At 42.7% G+C, this 21,074-nt stretch overlaps 1 protein-coding gene across 4 annotated transcripts in view; it reads right to left on the reverse strand.

Annotated features, from left to right (window-relative positions):
* The window catches only part of COL4A2 (collagen type IV alpha 2 chain), a 410,505-nt gene that overhangs the window by 246,230 nt on the left and 143,201 nt on the right, over positions 1 to 21,074 (reverse strand). For all 4 annotated transcript variants that reach the window (XM_072992602.2, XM_072992648.2, XM_072992721.2 and 1 more), the window contains 4 exons: positions 8,076 to 8,117; positions 6,791 to 6,877; positions 3,520 to 3,564; positions 1,199 to 1,261 (listed from right to left, as the gene is read on the reverse strand). In XM_072992602.2, the coding sequence (XP_072848703.2) occupies positions 1,199 to 1,261; positions 3,520 to 3,564; positions 6,791 to 6,877; positions 8,076 to 8,117 (237 nt within the window). The remainder of the gene's footprint in view (positions 1 to 1,198; positions 1,262 to 3,519; positions 3,565 to 6,790; positions 6,878 to 8,075; positions 8,118 to 21,074) is intronic.

Raw genomic sequence — 21,074 nt, forward strand, 5'->3', positions numbered from 1 at the left:
AGTCTGATTCACGTTATTTTCCATTGGCTACATGTCATAAAAGTCAATGCAAATCTGCCCAAAGTCCCCCCCCCCATCCATACTCCAACTCTCCCAGCTTCCTAGTTCAAGATGGAGAAAGAGGAAGCAAAGGGGGACTTGCAAGAGGTTGCAGTTCCCTTCAACTAAGCATCCTTTTACCTTGGAACCTTTTTTAAGAGACATGTAACAGTGCTAGTATGCCAGGGACAAAAAAAGGTATATGAAGAGGAAATTGGCAGAGACGAGGAAATTGGCAGCCAGCCCTCATTTGCAGTTTGTTAAGGTAGCTCTACAGTAACCATGCATCCTGCACACCTGGACTACTGCATTAGAGGCACCTCAAAAATGTGCCAACAAGCGCAGATTGGCAATTTCTTCTGCTCTCACTGTTGACTCCTGTGTAATCTTGCTTGAGTGAATTCACCCAGAAAAGCCAGGTGTGACTTCACAGTGGATTATTTTGCATTTTGTGCTATGCGGTCAGACCCATATAGTACTCCATTTCCAAATGTGGATTTGACAGTCTCATGTAGTTTGACCATAGCCTTTTAGACAAGGCTTTAGAGTCTCACACATTCTTCAGAGAGGAATGAGGCCGAACTGTGAGTAACCCACATTATAGCTTTCATTCAGCAAACACTAACCTGTTTCTAGTATATATCTTACCCAATGCAGGATAAGGCAGTTCCTAAATTCAATGTTTTTAAGCTGTTTGTGACTAGAAAAAATTAAATGTTGTTTTTATCTTACCAAAGACATAGAAAGGGTCTTTCTCTTGCTTCAGTTATACTGATTTGATCAGCCCCATGGGATAGTTTTTGTTGTGGCACAGTGGTTAAAGCTAAAACTGTGCTCACGACCTGGGGTTCAATTCCAGATAGCCGGTCAAGGTTGACTCAGCCTTCTATCTTTCCGAGGTCGGTAAAATGAGTACCCAGCTTGCTGGGGGGGGGGGGGCAATGTGGAGCCTGCATTGTAAGGCTACACAACTTGTAAACTGCCCAGAGAGTGCTTGAAGCGCTATAGGGCGGTATATAAGCAGCACGCTTTGCTTTGCTTTTTTGTGTGCTTCCAAAAACTTCTATCTTTAATAAAAACAACTCATGATATCCAGAAAAAACAGTCTTATTGGGATGAATGTAAACTCACTTCTTCTTATTTTTAATTATGTACTTACTCTTGGTCCAGGAAAACCTGTTATCCCCTCTTCTCCTTTTTCTGCCACATATGCAGGAGAACCCTACCTCAACAAAAAGCAAAAGAAAACTTTGCTTTAATTTGGCAAAAGAAATAAATATAGCACAATAGCAAATTACATGGAGGTCATCTTTATAACGGTGAAGATGGAATTTCCATGAAAAAAGTATTTATTTACGATACATTTAAAAACACCCTTCTCTTTAAAAAGAACATAAGGTGGGATGCAGCATTAAAACACAATATTAAAAGTTAAAGGCAGTAAAATATTCAAATATTAAAAAGAATTAATAACATTATATTTGAAATGTTAGGTAAACACATTACTTAGAAACAGATTAGGCCTTTCCTGTGTCCCCAACCACAAGCACCTGTGAAGGTTAAAATACCAAGCAACAGGCCTCTCCTCATGTTCTGGACCTGGACAGGCTCATAAAGGGAGATACAGTCCTTGTGACAGCTTGGATCCAACTTTATTTATAGGCACTGTGAATTGTGCCCAGGACCAGATCAGCATCCGGTGGATCTGTTGTAATAAGAGGGGGGCGGTATGTGATCCCTGTAATAATCTGGCTGCAGTGTTTTGGACCCACTGAGGCTCCCAAGCACTTTCCAAAGGCAGCGCCACATAGACCACATTACAGTAATCCAACTGGGATGTAACTAAGGCATGTCTCACTGCGGCCCGGTTAGACCTCTCCAGGAAAGTGTGCAGCTGGCAAACTAGATTTAATTGAGCAAATGCACTCCAGAATACCACTGAAACCTGGGCATCCAAGCTCAGAGACAAATCTAGGAGCAACCCCAAGCTCTGCACATGTGTTTTTAGAGGGAGTGTAACCCCATCTAGCACAGGCTGCATCCCTATTCTGTGATCTATTTTTGAACTGACCAGAAGCACCACTCTCTTGTCCGCATTAAGCTTGAGTTTATTCATCCTTATTCATTACTGACATACTGATCTAGAGCTCAAATAGATTCCTCAGATTTAGATGGCAAGAAGAGACAGAGTTCTGTGTCATCTGCATATTGGTGACACCAAACCCCAAAACTCCAGACAATCTCTTCCAGAGGTTTCATATATTCACCTGCATCCATTTCAATATGGCCTCCAGGCAGCGCTGAAGGGACAACACGGCATCCATTGTTTTTGATGAAAAGGAGGTGTAGAGCTGGGTGTCATCAGCGTAGTGATGGCACAAAGCTCCACACTCCCTGATGACCTGACCCAGAGGCTTCATATAGATATTAAATAACATTGGGGAGATAATTGAGCCTTGCAGAACCACGGGGCCAAAACACACTCCCCAAGCTGTACTCTCTGAAGACAGTCCTCCAAGAAGGATCAGAGCCAGAGAAGCGCCAGACCACCAATTCCCAGCTTGGAGAAGCCTCCCCAGGAGGATACTGTGGTTGACGGTATCGAAGGCGACTGAGATATCGAGGAGGACCAACATTTTGCCCCTGTCGGCCTCCCTCAGCAGGTAATCAAATAGGGCGACCAATGCCATTTCCATATCGTGGCACAGCCTGAAGCCTGACTGAAATGGATCCAGGGCATTGATTTCATCCAGAAGGGCCTGGAGCTCATCAGCCACCACCCTCTCTACTACTTTGCTGAGGAAAGAAACACTGACAACAGTGTTCTGGACCTATAATTGCCAATGTTGTCCGCCGCCAAACTTGGTTTCTTCCTCATGGGCCCAATGAGTGTCTCCTGGAGAGACCCATTAACTATTGCAGTGGCCCATTCAGTTGTTAAAGGCCTGGCTGTTTTGATTAGCCAGGGCGGGCAAGGGTCAAGGGAGGAGGTGGTGGCACAACAGCAGTCAAGCACTTTGTCCACCATATCTGGCATCTCCCAGCACCACCTTCTGAGTACTCTCCTGTAGGATGGACCAGAGCCACTGTAAAACAGTGCCTCCAAGTCCAATCCCAAAGAGATGGCTCAGAAAGATACCATGGTTTCAAAAGCTGATGAGGACCAAAAAAACATCAGGGACACACTCCCCTTTTCCAGTTCCCACCATAGGTCATCTAGCAAGGTGTTTCAAGCAGTTTCTGTCCCATAAGTAGGCCTGAAACCAGATTAGAATGGATCTAGATAATCTATCCCATCCAAGAACCCATGGAGCTGAGTGAGAAACCATGAATCACTCTAGTAGGGGCCAAACTAGATGTGAAGGGTAATAATAATGAAAAATTCAAATGAAGACTCCAAAGGTGGCACATTTTCCCTTTCAAGTAATTCAGAGATTAATCACCAGAGGAAATGTGCTTTAATTTTTTCTATGGACTCACCGGAATTCCAGGTTTTCCTCTTATTCCTTTTAATCCTTTCACTCCCTGAAAACATAAAGAAATATAACAATTAATGCCAAAATATTTTGTATTAATGAAATCAACTGCAGGGGCAAGTCCTATGCTAAATGCATGGTAGACAATGCTGTTTAGGTTCCCCTTTATTGGTGTGTGTCATTTTGGAGACACACGAACATGGTTTCCAGTCACACAAGTAACATCAGAGGTAACATTATACTGATGTATTCTCACCATCCCCTTCACGGATTGCTACCTTGGGGCTTGAGTAATTCAGAGAAGCTTTGGGCTATGCTGTGCAGAGACACCCAAGACAGACAGGTCATAGTGGTATTTCTGCCAAGAAAACTCCATGAACAGAAACAAATGGCTAAAAGCTATGGTGCTGGAAAATGAGCCCCACAGGTTGGAAGGCGTGGCGTGCTCTGGTCCATGGGGTCACGAAGAGACGGACATGACTAAATGACTAAACAACAACAAAAATCTCAGGTTGGGTCAGGAAATGCTGCTGTCAAACACCCTTCAGAGGGACAAGGCTGTTTAAAAAAAAAAAAACAAACATCTTGCCTTAGGCTCCTTACCACAGATATTCCCAAACTTGAGGCCTATTAGCTGTGCCAGCTAAGCCGTTTGGGAGTTGCAGCCCAAGAACATTTGGAGTCCCAAGTTTGTTAACAGTGTCTTCATCAATGCGTGGCTGCACTGAGATCAGATCCAAGGCCTTTAAGAGAAGCTGCCAAGCACACAACCTGATACCTTCTAGATGTATTAGCCTAAAAATCTCATGAACTCCAGCCAGCAAACTCTGGCTACAGTTGCTTTGTGTCCTATCTGACAGAATCCCTAACTGGTGATCCTGCTGTCAGAATTCTATGAGGGTTAGAGTCTAAAGAATTTGGATGGTTTAGAAGCACTATACGACTAGGCTCAGGATTAATGGATTGTGGACATTTAAAAGCAAGTTGTAGCCAATTTGATGATAGTAATACATTACAATTTCTCACTTTTTTTGGAGCCAGATTACTGGAATATTGAAGAAGTAATAGTTCCATGGAAAGCAGCTGAAAGAGCAATTGCGTGTATTTAATACATTTTTTGATTACCAAATTGATGTTAATAAGTATCGAGATTTTGTGGGAAATGTTTTAAAAAACTACCAGAACTATTCAATTCATGAAAGTGTTCAAAGAGCTAAAAATATTGTCAGAACAATTTCTGTAAGTTCAGCAGAAGCAGAAAGGGGTTTTTCAAAGATGAACATTATATGTTCTGAGAAGAGAAGTTGCCTGACTGTTTCCAATATATCAAACATAATGATTATCAGTCTATCGGCCTACTGCTAAAGGAATGGAATCCTACTCCTACAGTGCAAAGATGGTTAAGGGTAAATCACACAGCTAATGATGCTCGGATAAAAGCAAAGAAACTTGCAAGTGAGGACACCAATCAAACAGCAATATGGAAATATCTTCAATAACTGTTTGTCAGGTATTTATTATTAAAAATCTTCCTTTAAACATAATCTAGTTGTCTGTACCTCTTTTACTGTTCTTATTGCAGTATTTAATGTGTGCATAATTAAAATACCTTTTGGTATATATTTTGGTATAGTTAAAATGGTCATTAGGACATAGAACCTGTTGTTAATTTATTTGAATCCCACCACTTCCTCCAGCCCTACAGCAACATAGCATTATATTGATAAAAAAGGTGGTACAAATTAAAAGTTTCTCATTGAACCAGAAATTTGGTTTCTCATTAAATCCTAAATTCAGTAAGATGCTGTTCTCAGCCCCTCACTGAATAAGCTGATAATCCTTATGGACCAATTGCCATATTCCACTGTACACCACGAAAATCGGGGCATGGTAGCAATCTGCTTCAGCATGAAAATGAAGTTTATATAGCATGGGGGATTTATCTAAATTGTATTTCTATGCTAACACAAAGTGTGTGGAAATCCAATTCAAGCTGGAAAGCAATGAATCAAGTCAATAAGCTTTACTTCCTTAAGGAATTTGTATATATGATGGTTAAAAATAAACCCATCCACACATCCCCTAATGCTGCTGAGACTTGTCACCAGATATTTTAAATTGCTTATCCCTACAGAGTCCATGCTTGACCATAAACCCTCCAATTTATGTCATCTACCTAGTTAGTGGACCCACTATGGGATGCCAGTTAAGTATTTCTCACTCCCTCAAGTTATCTACAGTGAGCAGATCCTTTCAGCCTCCATGCAGTTAGCAAGAAGATTGCGGCTGCAAATATAGAGTCCCTGGGACACAGTTACTAATGGATATCTGCAGAAAATCTGAAAAACAAGGCTGATTGGGAATCAACTTTATGGGTAGAAAAGCAAACAGTAGACCACTTCGTTTCCATGGCACAGACCTGCTCTATTCATTTTCCCCCCCTTCTTCGGCATTTTTCCTTAAATTTTTAAGTCTTTGAGGCATTCTTTGTATACACAGGAGATGGATGGAGCTTTTAAAAAGACATTAAAGTGTGTGGCAATAAGGAAGATGCTTCCTCAATATATACACAGGGTCCAGACCCATGTTATATAATGACTAACCATTAATTTAGGCATGAGGCAGCTTCTTCAATATGAATGGCTACATAGCCATTTGTTCATTTTAACTCACAACTAGTTCATATTAGTTCATACAGTACTTTCAAAAGAAACACCATGGTCATTTCTATACAGTGCTTCTTGTTTGTTACCTGTGTGATTCCAATAGGTTGCATTATATTTTTAACATGCTAACTTTTTCCATCTATTTGCTATCACAGAACAAAGTACTTCAGAACATCTAAATCAGTGCAAGTGATAGAGCTAAACTATATTATGGAATTTGTAGACCGTTTGGGAAAAACTGCAAGGCTGGGAAAAGCAACTTTGGAACAATGAAAAGAACATTTCTGAAGGAGTCAGTGACAAATGTGCCACAAGGAGTGAACAATGACAATTTTCATGCCATGCTTTACAAATCCCATTCTGTAATCCACTATAGTTTGATGAATTAATTAATATAAATGCAGCGAATTAAAGAGCAATAGATTAACTTCCCAACGTCTAACATTTACTATTAACAAATTCATTTTCAAAGTTAATGTGCCAAGCTCTAACGAGTATTCATTATTTGTGCATTTTAAAAAGAGAGCACGCAGGGATCATGTTTTGCTTATCTTCCCTCCCCCATGAAATGAATATTGTGTGTAATTTTTAGTACTATTTCTAATTTACCTTGTGTTCGATTGAAATTACATCAGTTGAGATGACCAGCTCTCGTGTTGATGGAAGTCCAGGGGGACCAGGGGGACCAGGATCACCCTGCAAGAAAGCCACAATGATACAGTCAGCATGTGAAATGAAAGTTTAAACAACAGCGGATAGACTACTTGAACTGTATAAGAGCGAAAAACATTTAGAGAATAGTTGTAAATTATAGTGATTTTTCAAGCCTGGAAAACTGAAGGAGCTGATGCTATACAGTAAATATATGAATGGTTTGGGAAAATAAGTAGGTTAGAATCAATATTTTAGGAATTTCATGACTCTCTGCTCCCGAGGGAGCATAAGGCCACACCACTGCATTGCCTTCTCTCCTGGTGCCATCACCTCCACCTCTTCTTCTTCCACCATATCACCATAATTTCTTTCCCCCCCAGACATATCTGTTTCTTTTTCTCTCCCCTGCCCAGACATCCTGTTTTTCTTTCTCACCACACTTTCAACCCTTCATCTCTCTCCCTCAGCAAGTCTGCCTTTTTCCCCCCTTCTTGAAACCTCCACTGTTTCTTCTGCTTCCTCTGGGCACCTCTGCCCCTTATGTCTCTCTCCCTAGAACACCACTTTCTCTTTTCTCCCTACACCACTTCCTGTCCCACCTCTGCTGCTTTTCCAGTCTTACGCTCACTCTTCCAGAATGTATTTGTGGGGGAAAACAGCGTAAGTGAACTGTTCTGTACAAAACAAGCTGTTTTCTCATTGCTTGGTTTTTCTGCTGGCATTTTCTGCAGGCTAAAAACCTCGGGGGGGGGGGATACTGATTCTGAAAGATCCTCAAAACCAGGCAATTGGAAACCAGCCTCTTCAGGATAGCAGAGGTAGTGCTCCAGAGATTTGGATGTTTAGGGGTAGTGGCTACCCTTGGTGGGCTTCCTTCTGAGCTAGCTACCTCATCTTGACTAGTGGAAAGATTAAGCCTGCTGGTCACTCCATTTAAAAAGGGATTTCACAGGGCAAAACAAGACATAGTTTTGGGCATTTGCTATTAAAATACCTCCTATAATAGTTAAATGGCTGCTTTGGATGAGCCACAACAGGACAGGGACTGCAGCATGGAAAAGCATTAAACCTTTTATCCTCCCCCCCTTGAAGCTGTCTGTTCACACAGCCTCAGATTTTCTACTTGCTTGTGTTGTAGTACTTATTTTGTAAAGCATAATCAAAGATTGCAATGATCACTCTGAACTGTGCTCCTCATACTGTATTTCTTGCAAATGCAAATAAAAGAGAACCCTTTTACCTTTTCACCTTTTTCTCCATAAAAGCCAAGGCCCCGGTTGCCCTGAAATAACAATTGATAGGTATTAGCCAATATTTTTAGACAGATGGAATATTTCACCAAATAAGAATGAAGAAAATGTACTGGTTTCCACAACATCACTAGTGTCATTATATACTACTTTAAAATAATTATGTGAAATCTAGTTTGCAAATTATCATTTCTGTGAACATCTTAGAGCTTTATGTTTCAAGTGTGTGTGTTTAGTCGTTTAGTCGTGTCCGACTCTTCGTGACCCCATGGACCAGAGCACGCCAGGCCCTCCTGTCTCCCACTGCCTCCCGGAGTTGGGTCCAATTCATGTTGGTTGCTTCGCAGACACTGTCCAGCCATCTCATCCTCGGTCGTCCCCTTCTCCTCTTGCCTTCACACCTTCCTAACATCAAGGTTTTTTCCAAGGACTCTTTTCTTCTCATGAGGTGGCCAAAGTACTGGAGCCTCAGCTTCAGGATCTGTCCTTCCAGTGAGCACTCAGAGTTGATTTCCTTTAGAATGGATAGGTTTGTTCTCCTTGCAGTCCAGGGAATTCTCAAGAGCCTCCTCCAGCACCACAATTCAAAGGCATCAATTCTTCGGCGGTCTGCTTTCATTATGGTCCAGCTCTCACTTCCATACATCACAACAGGAAAAACCATAGCTTTGACTATTCGGACTTTTGTTGGCAAGGTGATGTCTCTGCTTTTTAAGATGCTGTCAAGATTTGTCATCGCTTTCCTCCCAAGAAGCAGGCGTCTTTTAATTTCGTGGCTGCTGTCTCCATCTGCAGTGATCATGGAGCCCAGGAAAATAAAACCTGTCATTGCCTCCATGTCTTCCCCTTCTATTTGCCAGGAGGCGATGGGACCAGTGGCCATGATCTTAGTTTTTTTGATGTTGAGTATCAGACCGTTTTTTGCACTCTCGTCTTTCACTCTCATTACGAGGTTCTTTAATTCCTCCTCACTTTCTGCCATCAGAGTGGTATCATCTGCATATCGGAGGTTGTTGATATTTCTTCCGGCAATCTTAATTCCGGTTTGTGATTCATGCCCGTCTTGCCTTTCGTATGACGTATTCTGCATATAAGTTAAATAAACAGGGGGTCAATATACAGCCTTGTCGTACTACTTTCCCAATTTTGAACCAATCAGTTGTTCCATGACCAGTTCTAACTGTTGCTTCCTGTCCCACATATTGGTTTCTCAGGAGACAGATAAGGTGGTCAGGCAGTCCCATTTCTTTAAGAACTTGCCACAGTCTGCTGTGGTCCACACAGTCAAAGCCTTTTGCATAGTCAATGAAGTAGAAGTAGATATTTTTCTGGAACTCTCTGGCTTTCTCCATAATCCAGCGCAAGTTAGCAATTTGGTCTCTAGTTCCTCTGCCTCTTCGGAATCCAGTTTGTACTTCTGGGAGTTCTCGGTCCACATACTGCTGAAGCCTACCTTGCAGGATTTTGAGCATAACCTTGCTAGCGTGTGAAATGAGTGCAATTGTACGGTAGTTGGAGCATTCTTTGGCACTGCCTTTCTTTGGGATTGGGATGTAGACTGATCTTTTCCAATCCTCTAGCCACTGTTGGGTTTTCCAAACTTGCTGGCATATTGAATGTAGCACCTTAACAGCATCATCTTTCAAGATTTTAAATAGTTCAACTGGAATGCCATCACCTCCACTGGCCTTGTTGTTACCCAGGCTTTCTAAGGCCCACTTGACTTCGCTCTCCAGGATGTCTTGCTCAAGGTCACCAACTACATTGTCTGGGTTGTACGGGATATCTAAATCTTTCTGATATAATTCCTCTGTGTATTCTTGCCACCTCTTCTTGACGTCTTCTGCTTCTGTTAGATCCCTCCCATTTTTGTCTTTTATCATGTCCATCTTTGCACAAAATGTTCCTCTAATATCTCCAGTTTTCCTGAACCGATCTCTGGTTTTTCCTTTTCTGTTATTTTCCTCTATTTCTTTGCATTGTTCATTTAAGAAGGCCCTCTTGTCTCTCCTTGCTATTCTTTGGAAGTCTGCATTCAATTTTCTGTAACTTTCCCCATCTCCCTTGCATTTTGCTTCCCTTCTCCTCTCTGCTATTTCTAAGGCCTCATTGGACAGCCACTTTGCTTTCTTGCATTTCCTTTTCTTTGGGATGGTTTTTGTTGCTGCCTCCTGGACAATGTTACGAGCCTCTATCCAAAGTTCTTCAGGCACTATGTCCACCAAATCTAGTTCCTTAAATCTGTTCTTTACTTCCACTGTGTATTCATAAGGGATTTGGTTTAGATTATACCTGAGTGGCCCAGTGGTTTTTCCTACTCTCTTCAATCTAAGCTTGAATTTTGCTATGAGAAGCTGATGATCAGAGCCGCAGTCAGCTCCAGGTCTTCTTTTTGCTGACTGTATAGAGCTTCTCCATCTTTGGCTGCAGAGAATATAATCAATCTGATTTCGATATTGCCCATCTGGTGATTTCCATGTATAGAGTCGCCTCTTGTGTTGTTGAAAAATAGTGTTTGTGATGACCAGCTTATTCTCTTGACAAAACTCTATTAGCCTTTGTCCCGCTTCATTCTGAACTCCAAGGCCAAACTTTCCTGTTGTTCCTTTTATCTCTTGGCTCCCTACTTTAGCATTCCAGTCCCCGAGAATGAGAAGAACATCTTTCTTTGGTGTCAGTTCTAGAAGGTGTTGTAAATCTTCATAAAATTGTTCAATTTCAGTCTCCTCAGCAATGGTGGTTGGTGCATAAACTTGGATTATTGTGATGTTGAAAGGTCTGCCTTGGATTCGTATTGACATCATTCTAACATTTTTGAGATTGTATCCCATTACAGCTTTTCCCACTCTTTTGTTGACTATGAGGGCTACTCCATTCCTTCTACGGGATTCTTGCCCACAGTAGTAGATATGATAATCATCTGAGCTGAATTCGCCCATTCCTGTCCATTTTAGTCCACTGATGCCCAGGATGTTGATGTTTATTCTTGCCATCTCCTGTTTGACCACATCCAGCTTCCCAAGGTTCATAGATCTTACATTCCAGGTTCCTATGCAGTATTTTTCTTTGCAGCATTGGACTTTCCTTTCACTTCCAGGCACATCCACAGCTCAGCGTCCTTTCGGCTTTGGCCCAACCACTTCATTAGCTCTGGAGCTACTTGTACTTGTCCTCTATGTTTCAAGTAATATTTTGTAAATCCATTTTCAGATTGAGAAAAGGGTGGAACTTTCAATCCACACTTATTAACATATATTAAAATATCATAACAACAGACACTTCAATCTGCATTGACCAGTACAAGTCTACTAATGATGCTGATTCTTGTCACACTGCTGATATGCCCTTACAGACTTTCTTTCATCAGAATGGGTAGTTGACAGTAACACCAAATCAGGAAATGTTCCTTGTTGACAAAATAGATAATCAATAGCCAAGAACTATTAGACCATGCTACCTTTTTAACCTTCTCTGTCAGATTTCTTAAAGTCCAGGTTTGGCTGCTATTGCCACTGTCCAGAAAACATGCATATAATTTTCAGCAAATATAATACATTTTCTTAATTCATTATTGCTGATTTTTAAAATTAGTATTCACAGCAGTCCATCCATCACTATTCTCCCTTAGTTCCTCTGAGAACTGTAAGTCATGAGCACATTTGTCAAGGTTATAAGATCTTCATAAACCTTGTTCTGTCATTGCTGGACCATCCAACAAAAGGTAAAAAACATGAGATGACTTGAATTCATGTATTGTAAGATCCTGCATTAGCCTTTCTACTCAGCTCTCCAGGTAGTACTCCCAAACTGTCTGTCTTTAGAGGAAACATCAATGGATTAAATACTAATTTCTAGATTCAGCAGTAAATATAGAACAGTTACTTACCTGTAACCATGGTTCTTCTAGTGCACCTCTGTGAATACACAGTTCTGCACCTGTGCAAGGACGTTTCGGAAGTTTCTAGAGCTTTAAAAAAATTGACAATGAGACATCCCCCCGTGGAGCACATGCTCTGACCTCCAAACGTCCCCTCAGTTCCTTGCAAAAGTCTGCCACTGTCAAGGTAGTAGTGTATATTAAAGACAATGTAACCGACAGAGGGGAGGAAGGGAGGGATGTGTGAATTCACAGAGGTCCACTAGAACAGTGGTTCTTAACCTTGGGTTACTCAGGAGTTTTGGACTGCAACTCCCAGAAGCCTTCACCACCAGCTGTCCTGACTGGGGTTTCTGGGATCTGCAGTTCAAAAGCATCCGAGTAACAAAGGTTAAGAACGACTGCACTAGAAGAACCATGGTTACAGGTAAGTAACCTTTCTTTCTTCTTTGTGGCCTCTGTGAATGCACACAAAGGGTGACTGACAAGCTCACTTACCGGATGGTGGGATGTCACAGTAGCAGAGATGTCAGGATCGCCCTGACGAATGCAGCATCATTCCTTGCCATGACATTGAGGCGATAATGCTTGGCAAAGGTCAAAGGATTGGACCATGTCGCTGCTCGGCAGATGTTTGGTAATTCCATGATGAACAGCAGTGGATGTTGACAATGCTCTGGTGGAATGGGCCTTTAGATTTTCAGGAGGCGATTTGCCTGAAAGTTTGTAGGCTAGTGAGATAGTCTGGAGTATCCGACGAGAGATGGTCTGAGCTGATGCTGCAGCACCCTTGTGAGGACCTTGGAAACAGAGGAAGAGCCTTGGAGATTTCCTAAATGTCCTTGTCCTATTGATATAAAAGGCTAAAGACCTTCGGACGTCCAGCATACGGAGCATGCGCTTGATGGATGTAGAAGGAGAAGGGAACGTTGGTAAAATCAAGGGTTGATTCATGTGAAAATCAGAGACAATTTTAGGCAGGAATGAGGCATCAAAATACATGATGACCTTATCTGGATGAAATTGTAGGTAAGGTGGGTCTGATCAACCCACCTTAGGGCTGCTAATTCGCTGGCATGCTTGGCAGATGTTATTGTCACCAAAATGGTTGTCTTCAGGGACAATAATTTCTCATGACAGGTAGCATTGGTTCAAAAGGTGGTTTGGTAAGGGAATTTAGAACTGCTTGTAGTGACCACTGGGGAACAATTTGTTGCCTTGGGGGGGCGAATATTTTTTGAGTCCTTTAACAAATCTTTTCAAAGTTGGGTGTGAAAAGAGTTTCACTGATTGGTGAGCCACAATGGCTGATATGTATACTTTCAAGGTTGAGTGTGACAGTCCTAGATCAAAAAGGTGTAGAATGAAGGTGAGTATTGTTCTGAGAGAGATTGGAACTGCAATTCAATACTCGGGCTTCAGTAAAAGAAATGAAAGATTTCCATTTGTTTTCATAAAGTCTTTGTGTAGAAGGTTTTCTAGCTTGGTCTAAGATGGTTCAGAATACTGGAGTATCCTCCAAGCTGTCAAATGTAGAGATTCAATGTTGGGGTGCAGGATCGCTCTATTGCTCTTAGACAGGAGGTTGGGTATTTATGGTAGATGGAACACATCCATCAACATCAACCTCGGGTGGATAAACCATGGTTGGTGTGGCCACCACAGAGCTATCAGTATTGCGTCAGTGTGGAACTGACGAATTCGAACAACCAATCTCTGGATCAGAGGGATTGGAGGAAACAAGTATAGGAGTTCTCCGGTCCAATCTATCATGAAAGCATCGCCCAGTGACTTGGGGTCGATGCCGGCTCGAGAACAGCACCTCTGACATTTTGTGTTTTGCTTTGACGTAAAAAGATCAATGGATGGGTGTCCCCATCGATGGCAGATGGTGTCGAAGACATGGTCGTTCAGTTCCTATTCGTGTGTCTGTGTACAGAGTTGACTCAAATAATCTGCAATATAATTGTCCTCTGTTGAACTGTGGACCACAATTGGACAAGTAGCACCATTCCCATAGCTTCATGGGGAGGTAAAGAAGTGACAGAGAGTAGGTACCTCCCTGTTTGTTCACATAATGGTAGAGAAGGACAGTTCAGAAATATATGTGGGGGATAATCATCATGGGACTCTTATATTTGATTTTTTTCCCCTTTCTCTTTTAATATATAATTTTTTAAATTAATCGGTACTAAGTTATTACACTACAATTGGGTTATGTACTTTTATTATATGTATATTAATTATATAATTTGATTGCACTGTTTTTTGTTAATTTATTTGTATTTTGATTTTTGCACTTATTTGTATTTTTCCCTCTTTTTCCCTTTTCTCTTTTTCTTTCCCCTCCTTTTTCCTTTGATGTGGATTGGAAGGCCTGCCCCCCCCCCAGTGAGGGGCCCTTGAACATCCCAGCGATCACGGGTAGAGGGAGATATGGTGTTGGCACAGTCCCTACTCGTGTTAGAAGAATGATGAACAGATGCTTGAAGGCTGTTCATTGTTCTGAGACTGTGATCAACTCCCAGTATCGAGGTAGCCAGCCCAGCCAGCCCTCCACTCTAAACTTGGTGCTGTTGAATGCCAGGTATGTATCCAATAAGGCCCAGGTGATTTACAACCTTATCCTGGAGGAGAATGCAGACCTGGCATGCATAACTGAAATGTGGATAGGCGGAGAGGGGGGTCCTCCACTTGTCTGCCCACCCAGTTATGCCGTCCAGCACCAGGGTAGACTGGAGGGGCGAGGGGGGGAGTAGCCATTATATATAAAAACAGCTTGGAGGTTGCTAGGCACTCCGCAGTGGTAAAGCCGGGTCTGGAAGCTCTCTACATGTCGATTGGGGCCAGGGATGGTATTGGGATTTTGCTGGGTTACCGTGCTTCCCACAATCCAGCCATTTCCCTACCGGAGCTGGTGAACTTTGTCTCCACGGCACTGTTGATGTCCCCGAAGCTACTGGTTTGGGATGATTTCAATGTGCACGCGGGGGCAGAGACTTCCAGGCCAGCTCTTGAGTTCTTGGAAACCATGGCCTTCTTGAACATGTCCCAACATGTCAACGGCCCCACCCACGGGGGTGGTCATACAATTGATCTGTTTTTTTTCCACCAGTTGGAGTGAATGTGGTCTGATGGTAACAGACCTTGAGTCGGTACCCTTGTCATGGTCAGACCACCTAATAAAATGCAGCCTCAAAATGGCACTCCCCCCTCGCAGGGAGCTGGGACCTATTTCTATGGTCCACTCTCGAAGGCTACTGGATCCGATTGGATTCCAGGATGCCATGAGAGGGGTTACGGCTGACCTGGCTGGCGCTCCTGTTGAGGCTCTGGTTGACGGCTGGGTCACTGCTGCCACCAGGGCTGCAGACATGATCACACCTAAACGCCCCCTCCAACGCAGAGCTAAGCCAGCGCCCTGGTTCAACCAGGACCTGAGAGCGATGAAGCAGTTTAGGAAGGCTAGAGCGCAAGTGGAGGAAGAACCCGACGGATGACAACTGGGTAGCTGTCAGGGTCGTGACTAACCTTTACCTGGCCAAGGTAAAGGCTGCTGCTCGTACATACTTCACTAACCGGATAAGCGAAGCGTCCAACCAGCAGGCGGAGTTATTCCGTATACTGCGCGACCTATCCGGAATTGGTCTGAGTGACGGGCCTCCCCCTAGTTTTTCACCGGACCAATTTGCAGCATTCTTTCAATCTAAAGTGGAGGCCATCCACAGGGATCTCTCTCCTTTTTTAAATACAGTGAGTCGAGCAGAGATGTCCAGCGCTCCGTCTTGCCTGGTAATTCTTGATTGCTTTCAGCCTGTGACACTGGACACTGTGGACAAAGCGCTTGATCGCTGTCATGCCACCACCTCCTCCCTTGACCCTTGTCCGGCCTGGCTGATCAAAGCAGCCAGGCCTACAACGACAGAATGGGCCACAATGATAATTAATGGGTCTTTCCTTGAGGGCAGGGTCCCTCTTGTCCTCAAGGAGATACTCATTAGGCCCATAAGAAAGAAACCGAACTTGGTGGCGGACGGAATTGGCAATTACAGGCCTGTCGCCAATGTTTCTTTCATCTGTAAAGTGGTGGAGAGGGTGGTGGCTGACCAGCTTCAGGCTCTTTTGGATGAAACAGATGCCCTGGATCCATTTCAGTTGGGCTTCAGGCCGCGCCACGGTACAGAAATGGCATTGGTCATCCTGTACAATGACCTGTTGAGGGAGGCTGACAGGGATAAAATATCTCTGTTGGTCCTCCTCGACATCTCAGCGGCCTTTGATACAGTTGACCACAGTATTTCGCGTGAGTTAGGAGGTGAGACTGAGGAGCCTGACGCCGAGGGAGGCCCGGAAGAAAAAATAAGAAACCGAGCCTTCTTGGTGGTGGCTCCACACCTCTAAGAGAGAGATTCATGCAGCTCCCTCAGTGGGTATTTTTAAGCAACAACTGAAAACATGGATGTTTAGGCAGGCCTTCCCCCCCCCAGTTAATTCCTAATTTTTCTTCCCTCCTTTTCTGTTATAACATATTCTGTTTTTTTTGCCATCTTGGAGAAAAATCTTTTCTAATTTATGTAAATTATGTAATATGCTATGTTATATATATATTTGTTTTATATTGTGTGTTGTAAGCCGCCTAGAGTTGTCACAACTGACCAGATAGGCGGGGTATAAATGGAATGAATGAATGAATGAATGAATAAACAAACAAACAAACAAACAAATAAATAAATAAAAATAATACGTTGCAGTCATGTTGTCTGTGAGCAATTGTACTGCACGTCCTCGATGATTGGTAAGAATGTGTGGAAAGCTTTTATAATTGCTAAGATTTCTAAATGGTTGATATGCAGTGATTTTTCCTTTCTTGTCCATAGGCCGTGTGTCGCATGCTGTCGAAAATGAGCTCCCCATCCCGATAAGCTGGCATTGGTCACTTGTATGGATGGTTGTAGAAGTTGGAACGGTCTGCCAACTGTCAAATGTGGGAGGAAAGTCCACCAGGTTAGTTGTTTCGCAAGTTCTGGCGTTTCTATAAAATGTTTCGATTGAGGATCTACCATTGGGTCGAATAATAAGAGGAACCACGCTTGTAAGGATCTCATCTTGAGCTGTGCATATTGAATAATGACTGTGGTGGATGCCATGAGCCCAAGGAGATATTGAGCTTGATATGCTGATACCGATGTTAGGGCACGGAATGGTTTGATGGCTTTTCTTAATTTGGCGGTTCTTTCTTGAGGCAGGCTTGCATGGAATCGAAGTACAGTAGGTGCTGATGTAGGTGGCTGTCTGTGCGGGTTTGGGGTGAGATTTGGCAGTGTTCACCTTGAGGCCCAGGTCGTACAGGGTGTCGAGAGTTAATTTTGTGGCTTTCAGTGCGTTGTGGTATGATGTAGCAACTATGAGCCAGTCGTCGATATAAGGGAAAATAGTGACACCCTGGAGTTGAACGTGGGCTGCGATTGGTGCCATGCACTTGGTGAATGTTCTCGGTGTCATGGTAAGTCTGAAAGGGAGGGAACAAAATTGGTATGATATTTTGTCGAATCTGAACCGAAGAGAGGGTGACTAGAGATATGAAAGTAGGCATCCTGTAGGTCTATGGCCACAAAACAGTCTCTCTGTGAAAAGAGGGGAATAATGGTGTCAAGAGTTAACATTCTGAATTTTTGAGGTTGAATAAATTTATTAAGTTTCCTAAGATCGAGGATGGGATGGAGTCCTCCATCTTTTTTGGGCACTGTAAAATATCGGGAGTAGAATCCTTCATTAGTTGAAGATGAAGGAACTGTGAGTATGGCGTGTTTTTGTAGTAGTGAGAAAATTTCTTCACATAAAGCCAATGAGTAAGGGGTGTTCCAAATGATGCCTGAAGGTAGGGTACAAAAAATTCAATAAAATAGCCATTTTGAATTATGGATAGAACCCAATTGTCCTTAGTAATTCTTTTCCATGTCGAAAAGAAAAGGAAAAGTTGAATTCGAGATGTAGGTGATGAAGAGTTATTGGTATCGCTTACCAACTGCTGTTGCTTTCGAAAGGGTTGTCGTCGAATCTGAGACTGCTGAGGACGAAAGGACTGAGGTGCTGGTGTCGATGCTGCTGGATAAGGTCTTTCCTGAGGTTGTTGACAGAAGGTTTTGTATGATTGCTGATAAGGTAAGTATTGCTGTTGGTAGTACGGTTGTTTACGATATTGTGTTATTTGGTAGCGATAGGGCTGTTGAGGTGTGTATGAGCTGTTTTTCTGATTTTGTGTATATTTTCAATTATTTCATCTGTTTTAGAGTTAAAGAGACCAGTTGCATGAAATGGTAAATCCTCTATACGGGTTTTAGTGTCATCTAGGATATTGGAGGAACGAAGCCATGTATGTCGTCTCAGAGCAATCATAGACTTTGCTTTGGATTCAACATCTGCTGTGTGTCTCGCTGCTATTCTTTGTTGTTTTGCGAGTGCAGACACCTCAATGTATGTATTCAGAAGCTCTGGCCTGGTGTCTTCTGGTGTTGTTTGTAGGGTGGGTAAGATTTTATTCCACAGTTATCTCTGATAGGCGCCCATGGCTGCCTGATAGTTCACTACCCGCATTAGGAATGATGTCAGTGAATAGAGTCTTCTGCCCAAGATGTCCAATTTACACCACTCTCTATTTGTTGCTGCCACCGAAGATTTGTTTTGGGCTCTTGATTGCGTTGATTCCACAATTATAGAATTTGGTATCGGATGTTTGAGTAAAAATGCTGTGTCTGATCCATGTGTCTTGTAATGATTATCGACACAACATGGGATTTGTAGGGATGAAGCTGTCCCAAGATTCCTTGATGAGTTCATACATGGCTGGTATGAAACTCAAGCTTAAAGGTGGGGTCTTACCTTGGTTTAGGTCATCAAAGTCCAAATCCTTTTTCTGTGTAGGTGGTTCTTGTATATCTAGTTGTAGTGATTTCGCCATCCTGAGGATCAATTGTGAGTAAAGTGGTCCATCGGTCCAGATAGGCGGGGTATAAATCAAATAAATAAATAAATAAATAAAATACAAGGTGAAATCCTCCGAAGGTGATGGAGGGTGATTTTCTCCAATATCAGATGGTAGGGTGGGGAGGTTCGATGGCAATTCTCTGGGTGTTGTTGATATTGAATCTTGGGATGATGTCAACGAGGCTGATGGAGAACGGTGTGACCTGCTGACAGATGATGGCAATGGGTCCTGAATTGTATGGCTAGGTATCGAATGTGTTTCATCAGTATGTGGGGAAGGCCCAGTATATGTAGTGGAGACATGCATAGAGGTATGTCTCTTTGATTTCAATTTCTTTGATGGCGCCAAAGTTTCTGGTACTGTAGTTCTTTTAAGTGATGGCCTGGTTGGATGATAGGCCATCACTGTTTGATGCTGATGTTGTGTTGGAGACGGTGAATTGGATAGTGAGTACCATGACGGAGATGCGTATCGAACCTGTCTCAGTTCATCATAATAAATTTGTTCATGGTGAATCTCTGGATAGTATGGGTCGTAGTAGTGTTGCCTGTACATATAATCAGGCCTGGGACTGTATCAGTGTGGTTCCATATAGTAATAATGTTCTCAATGTCGAGAAACATGAGCCATTGGAGAGATATGTCAAACGTTTCTCCCTGTGCTTCCGTGGAGAATGTTGTGGTTGAATAATCATTGACTGCCCTGATGTTAGAGGGCTTGAACGGGCCGAGGCCAGGCTGGATTGTACATCAGCCTGTGAGTGGCCTGTGCTAGGCTATCTATGGTCTATCTAAGCTAGGTATCGATGGTGCGGCTTGTGCTGATGTTCGGGTTTGTTTGTCTCTGTCTGAAATCGAGACAAGTACCTCTCTGGATGATTCCTCTAATATTGGTGAGGAAAGTATGGCCGGTGGATGTTCAATAGTAGTAGATTTAGATTTTTTTTTTAGATTTGTTTTTATCCTCTTTTTTTGTAGATTCATCCAGACGAATCTGGGCTCTAGAGGTAGGAATTGAGCCCAATTTACACGACCTTTGTGATTCCTTTTGTTTGTTCAGAATCAATGTCGGGCTCAATATTGAGTGGGTTGTCTCAGTTCTGGATGGTTCCTTAGCCATTGGAGAGGCTATCACTTCCATGGACAGATTAAGGGATCGCACCCAGAGGTAAGACCTGAGGCACTGTAATCTGAGTTTGATTGCTGGTTTAGTTAATTTTTTACATTCAGGGCACGATTGGGTTTGATGTTGTTCTCCCAAGCAGAATAAACATTTACTGTGACCATCAGAAAGTGGTATCTTCTTTCGGCAAATAATGCACCACTTAAAGAAGGGGTCAGGGAACTTTTTTACCTTTTACCCCGCCAAAAATTTATATACACCAACATTACCCCCATCACCTCCTGGCAAACAGAAGGGGAAGATATGGAGGCAGTGACAAATTTTACTTTCTTGGGCTCCGTGATCACTGCAGATGGTGACAGCAGCCACGAAATTAAAAGACACCTGCTTCTTGGGAGGAAAGCTATGACAAACCTATTATGACTTATCAGAAAGATAAGTAAAGCAAATTAAGTGTGACCTTTCACTAGAAGCTAAAATAACCAAACAAAGGGTACTGTACTACAGTGGCATCATACAGAGACAAGCTCACTGGAAAAGGCAGAAATGCAGGGAAAAGTGCAATGCAGTAGGAAGAGGAAGACTGCACATGAGATGGCTTGACTCAATAAAGAAACCCATAGTCTTTTGTTTGGTGCTGCAGTCAAAATAGGACCAGGAGCAGAAAGACTGGGATTCAGATTTTTGGAATAAACTATGATACTCTTGTCTGCTTTGGGGATGAGAAATACAGAAATGTGATTGCTACACACTTCAGAATTCTGCTGTTCTCAGCAGAAGCTGCAGAGCTAAATGCAGTGGAGATTAAATTTTGGAAGGTTCCTTTTTTCATGGTTTTATGAAAGAGTCAAGTCCCTCTGTGTCTCTCTGTCTCTGTCTCTGTGTGTGTCTCTCTCTCATGCACGCACACACACAAACCCTTCCTCCCTCAATTTTCAACAATTAGTTGCTTCAGTTCAGTATGTCCATTTCCTCTCATTACGTTTAAACCTGCTTGATGAAGCC

The sequence above is a fragment of the Pogona vitticeps genome, chromosome 1 (genome assembly GCF_051106095.1).
Source record: "Pogona vitticeps strain Pit_001003342236 chromosome 1, PviZW2.1, whole genome shotgun sequence".
NCBI classification, from domain to species: Eukaryota; Metazoa; Chordata; class Lepidosauria; order Squamata; family Agamidae; genus Pogona; species Pogona vitticeps.